This window comes from Choloepus didactylus, chromosome 1 (assembly GCF_015220235.1).
Source record: "Choloepus didactylus isolate mChoDid1 chromosome 1, mChoDid1.pri, whole genome shotgun sequence".
Classification (NCBI taxonomy): domain Eukaryota; kingdom Metazoa; phylum Chordata; class Mammalia; order Pilosa; family Megalonychidae; genus Choloepus; species Choloepus didactylus.
Window position 1 is genome coordinate 8,369,366 of NC_051307.1, and position 16,230 is coordinate 8,385,595.

The following is a 16,230-nucleotide window of genomic DNA, read 5'->3' on the forward strand; positions in this document are numbered from 1 at the left end:
TGATTGCATCCCTCCCCCAATGCCTCCCCATTTTTAACACCTTGCAAGGTTGACATTTGCTTGTTCTCCCTTGTAAAAGAACATATTTGTACATTTTATCGCAATTGTTCAATACTCTAGATTTCACCAAGTTACACAGTCCCAGTCTTTATCTTTCCTCCTTTCTTGTGGTGTCTCACATGCTCCCCATCTTTCTCTCTCAACCGTATTCATAGTTACCTTTGTTCAGTGTACTTACATTGTTGTGCTACCATCTCCCAAAATTGTGTTCCAAACCACGCACTCCTGTCTTCTATCACCCTGTAGTGCTCCCTTTAGTATTTCCTGTAGGGCGGGTGTCTTGTTCACAAAGTCTCTCATTGTCTGTTTGTCAGAAAATATTTTGAGCTCTCCCTCATATTTGAAGGACAGCTTTGCTGGATACAGGATTCTTGGTTGGCGGTTTTTCTCTTTCAGTATCTTAAATATATCACACCACTTCCTTCTTGCCTCCATGGTTTCTGCTGAGAGATCCGCACATAGTCTTATTAAGCTTCCTTTGTATGTAATGGATCGCTTTTCTCTTGCTGCTTTCGGGATTCTCTCTTTGTCTTTGACATTTGATAATCTGATTATTAAGTGTCTTGGCATAGGCCTATTCATATCTCTTCTGTTTGGAGTACACTGCGCTTCTTGGATCTGTAATTTTAGGTCTTTCATAAGAGATGGGAAATTTTCATTAATTATTTCCTCTATTATTGCTTCTGCCCCCTTTCCGTTCTCTTCTCCTTCTGGGACACCAATGATACGTACATTATTGTACTTTGTTTCATCCTTGAGTTCCCGGAGACGTTGCTCATATTTTTTCATTCTTTTCTCCATCTGCTCCTTTGCGTGTAGGCTGTCAGGTGTTTTGTTCTCCAGTTCCTGAGTGTTTTCTTCTGCCTCTTGGGATCTGCTGTTGTATGTTGTGTCTTTCATCTCTTGTGTTGTGCCTTTCATTTCCATAGATTCTACTAGTAGGTTTTTTGAACTTTTGATTTCTGCCGTATACATGTCCAGTGCTTCCTTTACAGCCTCTATCTCTTTTGCAATATCTTCTCTAAACTTTTTTAATTGATTTAGCATTAGTTGTTTAAATTCCTGTATCTCAGTTGAAGTGTACGTTTGTTCCTTTGACTGGGCCATAACTTTGTTTTTCTTACTGTAGGTTGTAATTTTCTGTTGTCTAGGCATGGTTTCCTTGGTTATCCAAATCAGGTTTTCCCAGACCAGAACAGGCTCAGGTCCCAGAGGGAAGAAATATTCAGTATCTGGTTTCCCTGAGGGTGTGTCTTAGAAAATTGCTCCACCCTTTGATGCCTCGGGTCACTGTGCTTTTCTGCCCAGCAGGTGACGCCTGTTAGCCTATAATTCTTGACTGGTGTGAGGAGGTGTGGCCGTGTTCCCCCAGGCTCTGGGGTCTGGTCCTGAATGGGAAGGGCTCCACCCCTTTCCTCCTAGAGAAGACAGACCCCTTAGGTGGAGGTCATTAGCATTTCAATGGTCTTGCTCTCTGCTTGTGCTGTCTCTGCCCTTCCCTGAGTCACAGCACTGGAAACTGAAAATGGCTGGGGCTTTCTCCACTGAGCCAAAAAAGAAACAGATAGTCCCCTTCAGACCCAGTCCAAGGCAACCCTCTGGCTCTCCCAGATCAGTCGTCACCCAAAGCCTCTGTCTGTTTTTTGGGGCTGCGTACCTGTAGTGAGCAGTTCACACTTGCTACTTAAAACCCCAGTTGGAGCTCAGCTGAGCTGTATTCGCTTGCTGGGACAGAGCTTCTCTCTGTCACCAGGAGGCTCCACAGCTCGGGCTATGGGGGAGGGGGTCTCCCCACCTGGTTCCACAGGTTTTACTTACAGATTTTATGCTGTGTTCTCGGGCATTCCTCCCAATTCAGGTTGGTGTATGATGAATGGATAGTCTCGTTTGTCCCCCCGCAGTTATTCTGGATTATTTACTAGTTGTTTCTGGTTTTTTGTAGTTGTTCCAGGGGGACTACTTAGCTTCCACTCCTCTCTATGCTGCCATCTTGCCCGAACTCAGATTATTACATTTTTATATTTTATGTAGTTGCTATTTAAATCATTTAAAAGAAGAAAAATTATTTTTTTGTATCTACCTATGCAATTACCTTTTCTGGTGTTGGTAGTCTTTTTCTTTCTGTGGACTTGAAGTATCCTCTGGTGTCATTTCTTTTCAGCTGAAAGAACCTTTAATATTTCTTCTAGAGCCAATGTGCTAGCAATGAATTCTCTCAGTCCTTGCTTATCTGATATGTCTTAATTTCACCTTCATTTTGGAAGAATAGTTTTATTGGGTATAGTTGAAGGTATTTGTCATTCAGCACTTTAAATATTTTGTCCCATTTCCTTCTGGGTTCCATTGTTGCTGTTGAGAAGCCAGTTTTTAATCTTACTCAGCTTCCCTTGTGTATGTTACTGTGTTTTTCTCTTGCTGCTTTCAAGAGCTATGATGTGTCTAGTTGTGGATTTCTTAGAGTTTATCCCACTTGGATTTGTGACGCTTTGTGGAGGTGTAGAATGTTTTTAATCAAATTTGGGAAGTTTTCCACCATTATTTCTTTAAATATTTTTTCTACCTCTTTTTCCTATTCTTTTTGGGACTGTCATTACACATATGTTAGTATGATTAATGGTGCCCCAGCAGTCTCTGAGACTCTTCATTTTTGTTCATTCTTTTTCTTTCTCTTCTTCAGACTGTTTAATCTTTATTGACTTATCTTTATGTTCTCTGATTCTTTCTTCTGCCAGCTCAAATCTGCTATTGGCCTCTTTAGTGAATATGTATTTTGGTTATCATACTTTTCAACTCCAGAACTCCTTTTTTTTTTTTTTAATTTCTCTCTCTATTGATATTCTCTATTTGGTGAGCCATTGTTGTCCTACTTTCTTTTAATTCTGTAAACATGGTTTCCTTTAATTTATTCAACATATTTATAATAATTGATTTAAATGGTCTTTGTAATCTAAGTCCAATATCTTGAGTCCCATCAGAGACTATGACTACTGACTACATTTTTTCCCTGTGTATGGGCCACACTTTTCTGTTTCTTTGCGTGTCTTGTAATTTTTTGGTGAAAATGGAACATTTTAGATAACATTATAGCAACCCCGGATTTTGATCCCTCCCCCTCAGGGGTGGTGGTGGTTGTCAGTTTTGTTCATTTGTTGAGTGACTTGCTTGACCTAGCACTGAAATCTGTGGTTGGTGTTTTTGTTTTATTTTTGTTTTTTTTACTTCTGAGGCTGCTTTCTTGAGGTCTTTCTTGGCTCAGCGTAGCTTAGTGATCAGAAGTTTTCCTTAATCACTTTGAACCCATAAGTCTTCTGCCTTTTTCTGAAGGGGTCTTTTTGTGGAAAGGGGCACATATTCAAAATTCAGTTCACACATATGCTTTGGCTTTCACTTTCTGCTTTTGTTTTGCCAAGGTCGGCTATGGATGAGTTCCAGCCTTTCCTGTATATATATGCAGCTTTCTAGATCCCTAAGATATGTTGGCACATTTCAAAGACTCCTTTTGCTGTCTGGTGTCCCTTTTAAATTTTTGGCTGATTTCTTGCTTGCCATAAGCAGTATCAGAGCCTTAGGCAGCTGTGCTTTTGGCCTTACTGGATCACCAACCTTCACCAGTGTTTTCAGTGCCCTTGGCATACGGCTTTTCCATGGCTCTCCCAAATCGGTTTACCACCCCTGCTTTAAAGAATTGTAATCTCCCAGTTTGATTATCAAGATATCCCTTAAAAGGTTGTCTTATCTTTTTGTTTTAAAGGAAAGTAAGATTTCTCAAAATGAGTATTACCCAGATTTGTAAGTTAAAACCAGAGACTATCTTGCTTTAAACTTCTGCTCTCCTTCCCCATAAACACTGGCATGAAGGGAAGCATTGGGGCCAACTAGGATGAACTGGTGCTTAGTTGTCAACTGTTTGGTCTTAGAAAAAAAATTTTTTTCACCTTTCCCCTCTGCTCAAGTTTTGTTGGTTCTCCTCTTAATTTTACACTATCTTTAGGAACAGAAAACTAGAAGTGGAGAAAAAGTATTTGTTTCCGAGTAGAGCTCTGTATTACATAAATGTTAGCTTCTCTTAGCATTTAATCCAAAGAATCTAAGGTATTCAATATATTTTTCTGTAACCCCATCACTTGGACGATTTCTTCACTGTTTCATATTTAAATAAAACCATGTAAAATTTAGAGTTAAGGGACTATTTATTGTAATCAGTGCCAGGATAAGATGGTAACAATGACTATTTCAATATCTTGATCATAAAATTGATCTCAGATTAAGAAATAATAGTTTTATTTAGTCATTCTTTGTGAATCATTTACCTTTATGTTTTATTAACTATTGTTTCCTTTGTTCATGTCTTTGACCAGAAACATGAAGCAGAATAGGTTAAAATTCCAGATAAAAGTAATTCCTGAGTTGGAAGGTTCTCCTACCCAGTCTACCTCAAGTAGGGCGGCATATTCTGCAACCCACAAGGCAGGTGCTAGCATCTCTTCAGGCATTACTTCTGGTGATTCTTCAGATTCAGCTGGATCAGCAGAAAGAACGAGAAAAAATAGAACTGTACCTCTAACAAATGGTTCTACATTATCAGGTGAGAAGTGGAACATTGTCATTCAGTTGTTGAGTACTCCAATTTGTAACACTTCGGGTTCAGAGAAAAAAAAAAATAAAAAGCATGGTCTTGCTTCTCAGGATATTTACAGTTCAGTGGAAGAGACACAAGTAATAAACATGGAATAATTAGAATATGTTTGATAAGTACTGTGATTTGAAAAATGGTATAGCCACATTTTTTGCAAATTTGAATTATCAGAATTTTAAATAATGCGATACAAATATTCATCACCCTTTGTGTGCAAAAATTGAAATTTTTGTATTTCTTTAAATTAAAAGAAAACTGATATGTAAGTTCAAAGCTGGTGGCCTTTCAAATTTTAACTTTGTGCTACTGCCATGGGCTACCATTGTTATCATCTGTGAATGAGGATGTTTTGTTTGTTGTGTTCTTCGATATTGTGCTGAGTGATTTGGGACTTGTGATGATAGGATACTATTATATTATTCCAGTATTTAATTGTTATTGATAGTGTTCCGGTTTGCTAAAGCTGCTGGAATTACAATATATCAGAAATGGATTGGGTTTTACATTGGGGGTTTATTAGTTTACAAATATACAGTTCTAAGGCCATGAAAATATCCAAACTAAGGCATCAAGAGGTAGATACCTTCTCTGAGGAAAAGGCCGATGGTGTTCGGAACACCTCTGTCAGCTGGGAAGACAGAGGCTCTGGCTGTTGTCTGCTGGTCCTTTGCCCCCAGATGGCATTGCTTTCAGCTTCTGATTCCAGTGGTTTTCTCTTTAAGCATCTGTGGGTTCTCACCTAGCTTCTCCAGGACAAACTCTGGGCTTCATCTCTTAGCTTAGCATCTCCTGGTTCTGGTTTCAAAGGCTGTCTCCAAAATGTTGGCTGTTTTCTCTGTAAGCGTCTCTGAGCTCTCTTCAAAATGTCTCTGCCTTTTATACTCTCATAGACGATGCCAGTAAACCAATTAAGACCCACCTTGAATGGGTGGGGGTCTCATCTCGATGGAAATAATCAAATCAAAAGGTACCACCTACAAATAAATCTACACCCACGAGATTGGATTAAAAGAACATGGCCTTTGTGGGGGAAATGATAGATTCAAACCAGCACAGATAGTATTGAAAAATACACCCGCAAATATTATTTTGGAATAGAAGTTAGTTGCGATAAAATGCTATGGAGAAGGTTAGACAACCAAGCTGATATGCGCAAAGTTAAGGAATGCATTTAGAGCATTTAGAGCATTGAATGCATCTAAACGCATCTATCAGATACCATATCTGATCATTTTAAGGTGGAATAATTGAAAATTGGAATTAAAGAATGGAGAGGATTTGAATAGGGATTATGGGTTGACCCTTTATAAACAAAGCAGCAATCTAAGAAAAAACATGGAAGGAAAAAAGGATGCATATTGTGCCTATGAAGACTGCCCACAGTAAATGGTGCATTTTGGGGGGTGGTTAAAAATGATAGGATTGCTCATTAAAACACAGCCAAGTTTTAGAGACAGGCAAGGCTGAGATTTCTTAATTGGGTCGATTTGTTGGGTAAGGGAGTCGATTGATGAATTGTTTCAGGATGATTAATCAATTTGACCTTGATGTGCAGGGGAGGCGACAAGTCTGAAAATGGAGTCAAATGTGGTGGAATAGAGTAGCAACAGTGGAAACGGGCACCCAGGAGAGCCATGTCATAGGAGGAGACACATTTTGGTGTCCAGTGTAATTCAGCACAGCCACTTTATTTTCTGACATGTTTTTTTTTTTTTTTTTTTTTTTATGGAGCAATATTTTGTCATTTAACAATACATTCCTATTCAATTTGGTGAAATTTTCATTCTGTGCGAGGCATATAAGAACTGAATATGAATGAAGGAACAGAAATTTGTTTTTCCTGTCTTGTGTTTTCTCTGGGGCATGCACTCATTAACTAGAATAGTGGGAAAAATTACCAGTTAGTCCTGACTAAATTATTTCTTTCATCTAATTTTTCTTTTTGCAGAGCCTGTAGAAATGACCTTTCTTGAGCTTTATGCATGTGTGATGTAACTCTGCTGTTAGGATGGGCTACTAGAAAAAGACCCAGAAGTAGTTCTACTGAAATGCCAGCCATTAAATGATTTTTTTCTATCGGAAATATCTGATTGACATAATAGAAAGAAATGATAGTGGAACTAATTAGTTTAATTTTAAAATGGAAGTTTATTTTTAAAATATGTTAAGTATATTTTCTAAATCTAGTCCAGAATTAATGTTATTTTCAGAAATAAGATAACAAGAATTGATTTGGAATGTTGGTTATTTACTTTCTAATACCAAAATTTTATTTGCTGTTCTTTGGAACAGTTTTTAAAATAAGCTCTTAACTATTTAAAGACTTCATTTTTAGTACATTGTGTTATGGAAATAAGAAGTAACTATATATTTATGTAAGATAATAAAGGTAGTTAACTATTATTACTTTATTTTTTTTTCAGAAAGTGAAATGGAAGATTCCTCAGCTACCTCTTCATCATCTTTAGCTTCTAATAGTTCAGAGGAAAGTAAGGACATTTCAGGAGCTCGTGAATCCTCGTTACGTGGTGGGCTCTCCAGAAGCAGTAGTCTCAGGGTGACCAGAACCAGAGCTGCTCAGAGAAAAACTGGTACGAGACTCAGTGGTATTTTGGAGGACTGCATATCAAGAGAGCCCAAATTTAAACACTGAATGCATTATTGATTTAATATATCTACATGCAATTAAATACCATTTAGGCTTTTTAGGTTTAGATAAGAAATGAGCTTTGGTGTTAAAAAAAAAAAAAGCAGGCATTGGAAATGTTGAAATAGTAAGACCTTTCTAATCTTACTGTTATTTTTAGGTCCTGCCTCTCTAGAAAATGGATGCCGCAGAAAAGCTATGCGAAAAAGAGTTTATTTAAGTGACTCAGATAACAATTCATTGGAGACTGGTGAAGTTGTAAAAGCCAGAGGTGGAAATAACCGTAAAGTCCCAAGAAGGTGTGCTGCTGTGGCTGCCAGTAAGATAAAGCTAATGAGTGATGTAGAAGAGAATTCTAGCTCTGAAAGTGTCTGCTCTGGCCGGAAACTGCCATACCGTGATGCTTCTGCTGCAGCTAGAAAAAAGTTATTATATAATTCTGAAGACGATCAGAGCTTAAGGTCAGAAATTGAAGAAGAGGAGCAAAAAGCTCAAAATCAACAACCACCAGTGTTCAGTTCCTATGCTGCTCAGACCACTGTCATTGAATCTGAAAATGGAGATTCAGAGTCAGAAAGTAATTTGCGGGTAGCCCGGAAAAATTGGCATGCTAATGGTTTTAAGTCCCATACTCCGGCAACTTCTAAAACAAAATTTCTTAAAATAGAGTCTTCTGAGGAAGACAAAAGTCATGATTCAGATAATAGACGTATCAGAACTGCTTGCCCATCAACGTCTGGGCAGAAACTTAAGACAGAGGATAACTCAGAGGAGGGGGAGGAGGCAGATTCTGAACCAGGAAAATGTGGTAGGAAATATGATACTTGTCGCAAGAATGCTACTTTCTTTAAAAAAGCAAAGATCTTGAGTGATTCAGAAGACTCTGCATCTGACAAACACGGCAAAGAAGATGGAGGATGTCCCCAAATGGATAGTAATCTAATTTCAGGGAATATGAAGTGTGAGCCTACTGCTGGGTCTCAGTGTTTCTCAGAGCATATACCTGAAACAGATTTGGATTCAGAGGATGACAAAAGAAAAGAAGAATCAAACAATTTTATGAAAGGTAATTCATTAACCTTGGTTCGTTGATACTCTTTTCTTTCCTATGGCATACATTCTATTTTCTTCTCCCTGATATTTATTTTTGCAAGCCTTACCCCATGTATTCTCTATTGGCCTTTTCTGTGCATCCATTATGTTCCTCTGTACGTGCATCACTGCTGTTGAGTATACTTAGTTTTATTCACCTCACAGGCAGTCTTGGCCTTAACAACTCTTGCCATTAAAGAGTTCACTTCTTATGTTGGTGATGGGGCAGGCTATGGGTGACAGTTCAAGAAAAGGAAAGGAAAGAAAGGGTAGGATTTATTGAAAGGAATATGGTAAGTAGTGTTAATGGCCAGCAGCTAAAGAACAGTTTTTGAGCTGTTTTAGCCACTTTTTCTAAATGCTTTACATTAACTGGTTTAAGTTTCATAACTTTTAAGAGATTGCTACTATTATTATCAAGGCCCATCTTACAGATAGTAACTCAGAAGCACAGAGATGTGAAATAACTTGTTTAATTAAGATCAGACATCTTATAAATGGGGAACAATGAAAAAATACTGAAGAACAAAAGCAGATAAAGCTAAGATCAAAAGCAGTTGGTTTAATTGGATCTTAAGGAATTAGGAAAAGTTTCAGGAAGCCTGAGAGTAAGTAGTGTGTATTCCCTAGTGCAGTGGTAAACGGTTTAGTGTTTATTCATGTTAATAAAATAATATTTTTGTGTCATGGGCTTTGCATGTGCAGATCGAAGGGTGTGGTATGTTATTGATGGAATAATGTTGAACTTGTGAATGGCACTGAGGCTGAAAAAGTATTAAGAGGTAGGATTCATCCCATTCACTACTATCCCCTACCAAATTAATAAGAATTCTGGGCTTAAGTTGTTTAAAATGTTGAACATACTTGCAGATGGTTCTAATAGCTATTTGACTTCATTCAGTGTAATTTTGTTTCTTTAGACTTAGCCATTCTTTATTAAAGAATCAATGACTATTCTTTAATTTTCAGATTCTACGTCACAAGAAAATGGACACAACAGAAAAGTTTCCAGGAAACGAGTCTGTTCCAGTGACTCAGACAGCAATTCAAAGGTGGTTAAAAAATCATTAAAAGCCAAAATGGGTCTCCTAAAGATTCCTCGAAGATGTGCAACTAGAGCTGCCAATAAGATTAAGCTAATGAGTGATGTAAAAGATGTCACTTTAGAGAATATGTGCACAAGGAGCAAAAATGGTAGGAAGAAGCCCCTCCATTTTGCCTGCGCCAGTGCTAAGAAGATATTGAGTGATTCTGAGGGAGATGTAAACTGTGAAGTGCCAAATGAACAGTATGCCTGTGAAGGTAAGCCATCTGAAGCTGACTCAGCAGGTAGTACAAAAGGTGTTAGTCAGTCTTTAAATGGAGACTCAGGCTCTGAAAGTATTTTGAATTCAAAACCCAAGAACAGGCATGCCAATAGTCATAAAGCAAATGTTGCACCATCTAAAACAAAACGTTCCTTGATTGGGTCTTCAGAAGAAGATTCAAAAAGGCATATTCCAGGGAGTGAGACTGGTAGAAATTTTTCTGAGTCAACTTCCACGCAAAAATCTACTGCAGAGCATAATTTTGAAGAGGAACTGAATTATGGGCTACGCAGATGGAATGGCCGAAGACTCAGGACCTATGGGAAGGCTCCTTTCAGTAAGACAAAAGTGATCCGTGATTCACAAGAAGCGGCAGAGATGGAAATAAAGAGGAAAAGGCTGCATCCTGAATTGGAAAATGTGGAAATTTCTGAAACAACAGGGTGTTCAAAGATTGGACCTGACACTAGTCCCAAATCTGAATCAGATTTTGGATCTGTAACTGAATCAGATATTGACTGTAATGGTGATAAAAAAACCAAAAAGAGGAGAACAAAAGGAAAAGCAAAAGTAGTTAGAAAAGGTAAAACTTTTACAGCTACCGTATCTAAAATTGTGAGACGACAAAGACAAAGCAAACGTCCTAGGGTAAATACAGATGATAATGACTGGGAGGATTTGGACTATGCAAAATCTAAGAGAGTTCTTCGACGTTCAAAAATAAAAACGAGAAATCAGGGTAGAAGGACCGTGAGATACCATGATGGGGATGATGATAGAAGCTTAGAAAATGTGTTAGATGATTGCACCTTATGACCTTGAGGGAAAACCAGTTCATTTTAAGAGGAAATGGGCTGGAATTTATGGTGAAAGCTGGCTGTTGAAATTATTTTTTGTCCTACAATTCAGGGAATATATTTATATTTTTCTATGAAAAGTTATGAATGTGACTAAATCATGACTGCTATTTTTATTTGCACTTGCTTGCCTTTGTAGCAGCATTCAGCACAGGTGCCAAAATATGCTTCATTTTGGGGGCAGATCTACTTTGACAGTATTTGACTACATATAGCAAGAGTTTGAAATCTGTTAAACACTATAGACATTCTGGTTATACAAGCCAATGAGCATTACTTTCATGGTAGCAAGTGTCATGCAGTTGTCATTTTCTGAATTTGTCACGAGGTGTTAGTTTTTAACCCCTGTCCTATAGTAGTATAACAATTTCATGTGACCTATGTTTACAGATTCTTCATAAATATTATGTACATATTGACATTACAATCATGGGAGGCATAACCATGATGAGTAGGCAAGGTACCTACCACTTTTTTTTTCTTTCTGATAAAATTTCCCTGGCTACTTTAGTAGAATGCATTATACCAGATTCAGTCATTTTCATTGAAGTGGTTTCTAGTTTTTCTCCGCAAATGCTGTCGGGGTTTTCTCTTTTTTTTTTTCTTTTCTTTTTTAAAGGGGAAACTATCAACTTTTATTTCATAAACTTGAATTTATAAAGTGCTGGTACATTATTTTTTTTAATGTTTTGAGCGTATTTTTTCAACCTCTAATGCTAGAGCCTAGTTGTAGCATTTTCTTTTAAATAGTGCACTAACAAATTGCTACATAGTTTGTCTCTACCCAAGATCTCCTGGTTTCCAAGTAAGGGATTTAACAAAAATCTTGCTCTTCCGTAGTTGTATTCTGTGAAATAGGGGAGTTTGAGTGCCTTAGATTTAGGAAAAATGTGTTATTTTATAATAGAGTGTACAGGGCTGAAGGAGTATTTAAATTATATGTAGATTTCCCCATCTGTATGGAAATTGTTGACATTTGTTTGAGTGCAATTGCAGATTTCGTCTTTAGAGGACAGTAGTTAAATGTCATTTTCCATCTCTTAGCTTACTGCCGCCATGTGCATTCCCAAGCATGTTTGCTGGAGGCAAGTGTATCTTTATTGTTGACTTCTAGTCTAAGAAACTGTCAAGTTTGATGGCGAAATAATTTTGGATTCCATTGAAAAGTAAAACTTTTATGGCATCATAAACTACAGTAAGCTTATTTTAGAGCCAGATATTTTTACTCATTATAGTATGCTACTCCAGACAGTGTAGGTGGCCATTCCAAGCTTGTTTGTGCCTGTAGATGGACTTGATTCAAATGGTTTACATGTTTAGTAGCTAAGGGTAAGTTACAGTATCCCCCCCCCCACCTTTAAGTTATTTATTGGCCCTAATTGTGTTTGGTTTTAGACAAAATTAACCTTTTTTCCCCTGCGTATCCTTGAGGTGGCAGATATGGAAAAGCATCAGACTCTGCTATCAGTGTTTGAGAATGTTCTTACATGTTTCTACTTTTTAGTTATATGTTCCATCTGGCATGGTAGGAAGTATCTACCCTTTCTACTCTGATGTAAGGAAGGACATTTTTGGACATTACCAACTGAGATAGGTGGATACCTATCTCTCATTTGGTTGTTAAAGAGCTGTCACCACTGCAGAACTACGATGCTCCTCTTCTCAGAGCTCATGTGAAGTGTATGGTGGACAGACTGGTTCATGGTCACCGTCCTTGGCTGGTGACCTGAAACAGTTAATGGGACACCCTTCCCCAAATTTAAGAACTGGTGATAGATGTCAGAGCCATTAATTTATTTACGCTCCTCTTAAGCTTCTCTATTTTAGATCTATTCTCAGGGTTATAACTCCATGTTTACCATCTTCTGCAAAAAAGGTACCAAAAAATCCATAAATATATATGGGATACAGCCATAAATAATAGTTTCCTTTGGTAGAAACATGCTTTGAGGCTTAGGTTTCATTGAAACTGTTCTCATCCTTTGAACTGAATTAACTGTTTATTGATTGTCCAAAATGGTTAGACCCTTGTGTGGAGAAGCAGTATTTTGGTTTCATCAGATTGGTAGTAAGAAAAAGCAAAAGTTGGACCTGGTAACTTTAAAAATATGTTTGGCTATGGTAGGCTCTCAAGTTCTGAACTGAAAATAGGAAATATGAAGATAATTATTATGGGTTTTTTGGTCATGGTGCTATTCCTAAGATTACTTTGAATAAGTACACACTCCTAAATATCTTTAAAGAAAATTAATAAATAATTAATAGTTAAAAATGTTTACATTGAGCACTAGAACATGTTTGACTTTTTTTTTTTCCTCCTTAATGCAGAATACACAGGGATTTAATGCACAGATGTACTTTAATATGTTTGGGATCAGTTTGTATTTTTCTTGAGAAAAATGACAAAGGATTGCAAATTGAATGTGAACTGATCCAGAAATAAGTGCTATAGCTTTCCATTGCACTTGAAGTAGTAACTTAATGGTGTATATTAAAAAAAGACTACTGTGGTTGTATATGTCCAAAGTCCTATGATTTTATTCCTTTTGTGATTTAAAAAAGAAAGATTCTGAGGTATTCAGATTTGATTTTTGCCTCCTTTGAAAGAATTTTGCCAAGCTTACTAAGAAAAAAATTTCAAACGTTTAAAAGATACGTGAGGCTTCAAAAGCATTTTTCCCCATCCTTCTTATTTTTAAAAGGGTATACTGACAATGTGTAGTATCTTCTGAATAAAGGGAAAAGTTTGTTCCATTTTCAGATAATTCACAGGGTGGTCATTCTCCTTTTTTATTTTGGGAAATCTCTGATTAAATCATTTATTTAATAATCCTCAAAAAGAATGATTTTCATAAAGTTATTCATAGCTTCTAAATTACAACACAAAGGTTTCTTCCAAATGGTTGAGTTATACCTAAAAGGGAAATTAGTTTTATAATAAGAAAATGGGGGAGGAGGGTAGAACTTAGGTTTTAGGAAAGGCACTTCAAAACCTAGAAGTGCAAATGGGAAGACAGGATGTAAAAATAGCCAATAGAAATACTATCTAAGTTTATGACTGTCTTCAGGATGACAACACATCACAAGCCCTTTTGCACTCCACTGTTTGATGACCTCTTCAATGAAAATTGTGAGTTAGAATAACATTGGATCTATACTACATCCCCTTGCTCTCCTCTGGCTTTTCTTTCTTTTTTTTTTTTTTTTAATCAGAAAACAATTTATTAACTTCGTTGTTTGGTATTAAAAACTAAATTGAAATGATTTTAAACTTTTTGTCAGTATAAATTGGATTTGGTTGTGCCAACTGAAAATAGAGGTTTGTATTCTTGTAGAATGCAAGTACATTGTTAACAGTGCATACAATATTTTAAATATTTTCCTTTCTACTCAGTTGTATTGATTTTTCAAGCAGCTTACAAATGACCAGAAAAAAGTCTTTTTGCTTTGCCTTTCTATAGCTAAAATGCCAACTTCATTCTTTTCATCAGTATGAAGTTAGTATATTTACTCTATCAAGTGTCACCACCTGCTTTAATTTCCTTACACTGAATGCAAATTACATTTCAGTCATTCCATGGATGGAGTGCAACAAAGCATCCTTATTGTAGAAGGACTTTCCATTGCTTAATTATTATTTAAATTATGCCTCTTCTGCTGTGTATCAGGGAATAGTAACCCACAAACCGTAAGAAATTGCGACAGAAGAGTTTAAGACTTGGCAGTCGTCTTATTCTTGTATTTTGGAAACATAAGACCCAAACCAAATAAAAAGTGTCAAAGCTAGGGAGAAAATGGAGCATTGTGGAAAAGATGCAGCCCAGCTAGATTAGTAAATGCTAATCCTTGTTCATCTGAGGAAAGGACTGAAGAGTAAAGAACGTTATGCTGAAGGCTGTGTTGTCTTCTCTAACATTTTAAGGATTTAAAGCTATTTTCTAACATTACAAATGTTGCCTAAGGATACATGGTGATTCTCAAATTGGGATTTTTTTTTTTTTTTTTTTTACCAATCTGGCCCCTAAAATGTTAAGTTGGTAGAAAAATATCCTAAGGATACATGGTGATTCTCAAACTTGGGAGATTTTTTATTTACCAGTCTGGCTCCTAAAATGTTAAGTTGGTAGAAAAATATCAAGACTGTCATTTGGAATCTCTTCAAGGATTGTTTTCCTGGGTTTGATGGAGGGAGGTTGGGGCGGGTGACAGATGACTACATTTATGTCCTACAATTTTACAGGCTGTCTTTGGCAGCGTGTTAAGTAAATGTGGAATTATACATCTATTTCTCAAGTACTCTCCAAGACTGATTGTTTCACTGAATTTAATTATCAATGTTACAGCATATTTTCTGGTCATTCTTTAGTTCTCAAAACTTTTTTTGTTTCCATTTTTCTTAAAAAATTCTTTCTTCATCCTATAGTTAATTCTAAGGTTTAGTTTTATCATTTCTTAAAACTTTCAAGTGGAAATTTGGACTGCCAAAGAGAAGAGGCGTTTTTTTGCTGGCCTAATGAAATGCGATGACCAGTTAGAGACTGTTTTGACTGTAGCAGTCCTATGTACCCTTGATTCCTTAAGGCAAATAATTCAGAAATTACTACCTTTTTTGATTAGTGGTTAAAAGGTGAAGGACTCCTTAATTCATTGAAGTTAATTTTCTAAGTGTTGATCAATCTTTGGACTGTCACTGTGCATTCAGTTCACCTGTAAAATTCTAACATTACTATTACAGGATCCTGTCTAAAAAGTAAACCTTTAATTTTCCATTCCCACTTAAGATCTCTACTTTAACTTTCTAAATTAGTTCATTACCACATCTGAATTTTTAACATTATCATCTAGGAACCAGTTTTTAGTCAGTTGCTAACTGACGAAATTTAGTAAATTTAGTAGTCATCTTAAAACAAAAGGCTGTTTTTTTGTTTGTTTGTTTGTTTGTTTACTATTATAAGCCAACTACAATCTAAGTGGTTGATTCTTTATGGTCTGCAGTTTGCAGTCAACTTCCCTTGCAGCTCCCTAACCTCTTTCCATGGGCGATTTTCTCCTCTGGCCCGGGTTGGGGGAGGGGGAGTTTGAACCAGGGCAGGGGGTGGGGGTGGGGGGTGGAGTCATGAGATAGCTTGAAAAGGGGGCTATCATTGGATTGTCTGTAATCCTGCTTTTCATTAGCAAAGTAATGAAGTAGATTAACAACCTAGTATTTCTGATATACCCTGTTCTGCCCACATGTAGTTTGAAATGTTCTGATATAACACTTTTTAAAAGTTAAACAGATTATAGGATTTCTGAATTCATAATTCATAGAGCTTTTAAAAAATTCTTAGAAAAAAATTGCAATAGCCAGTGCAAATCTTTTGAAAATTGTAAGTTTGGCCAATGTTAACCAATTAAATTTTCTAGGGATAAAAGCTAACTATTGTGGTAAGCTAGATTAGCTGTAGATCCCAAACAAAATTCCAGGTTCTTTGAGAACCTGTCAATGAATATACTGAAGATTTAACCTAAACAAGTTCATCTAGGCAACTCTAAGAGGGACTGAACTAGCAAACAATTCCTGCTTCCTAAATGGTTTCTATTTCTTGACCTGACACTGCCATGCTGTAGAAGTTATAACTTCTGTTACCA

The 16,230-nt window shown here is 36.7% G+C and overlaps 1 protein-coding gene across 3 annotated transcripts in view; it reads left to right on the forward strand.

Moving 5' to 3' along the window:
• LOC119530640 (bromodomain and WD repeat-containing protein 1-like) overlaps positions 1-16,230 on the forward strand; it is a 146,824-nt gene that overhangs the window by 125,598 nt on the left and 4,996 nt on the right. For 2 of the 3 annotated variants that reach the window (XM_037831537.1, XM_037831534.1), the window contains exons 30-33: positions 4,419-4,645; positions 7,120-7,287; positions 7,504-8,409; positions 9,405-10,325. In XM_037831537.1, coding sequence (XP_037687465.1) covers positions 4,419-4,645; positions 7,120-7,287; positions 7,504-8,409; positions 9,405-10,325 — 2,222 coding nt within the window. The remainder of the gene's footprint in view (positions 1-4,418; positions 4,646-7,119; positions 7,288-7,503; positions 8,410-9,404; positions 10,326-16,230) is intronic. The other variant, XM_037831540.1, reaches the window with a different exon arrangement.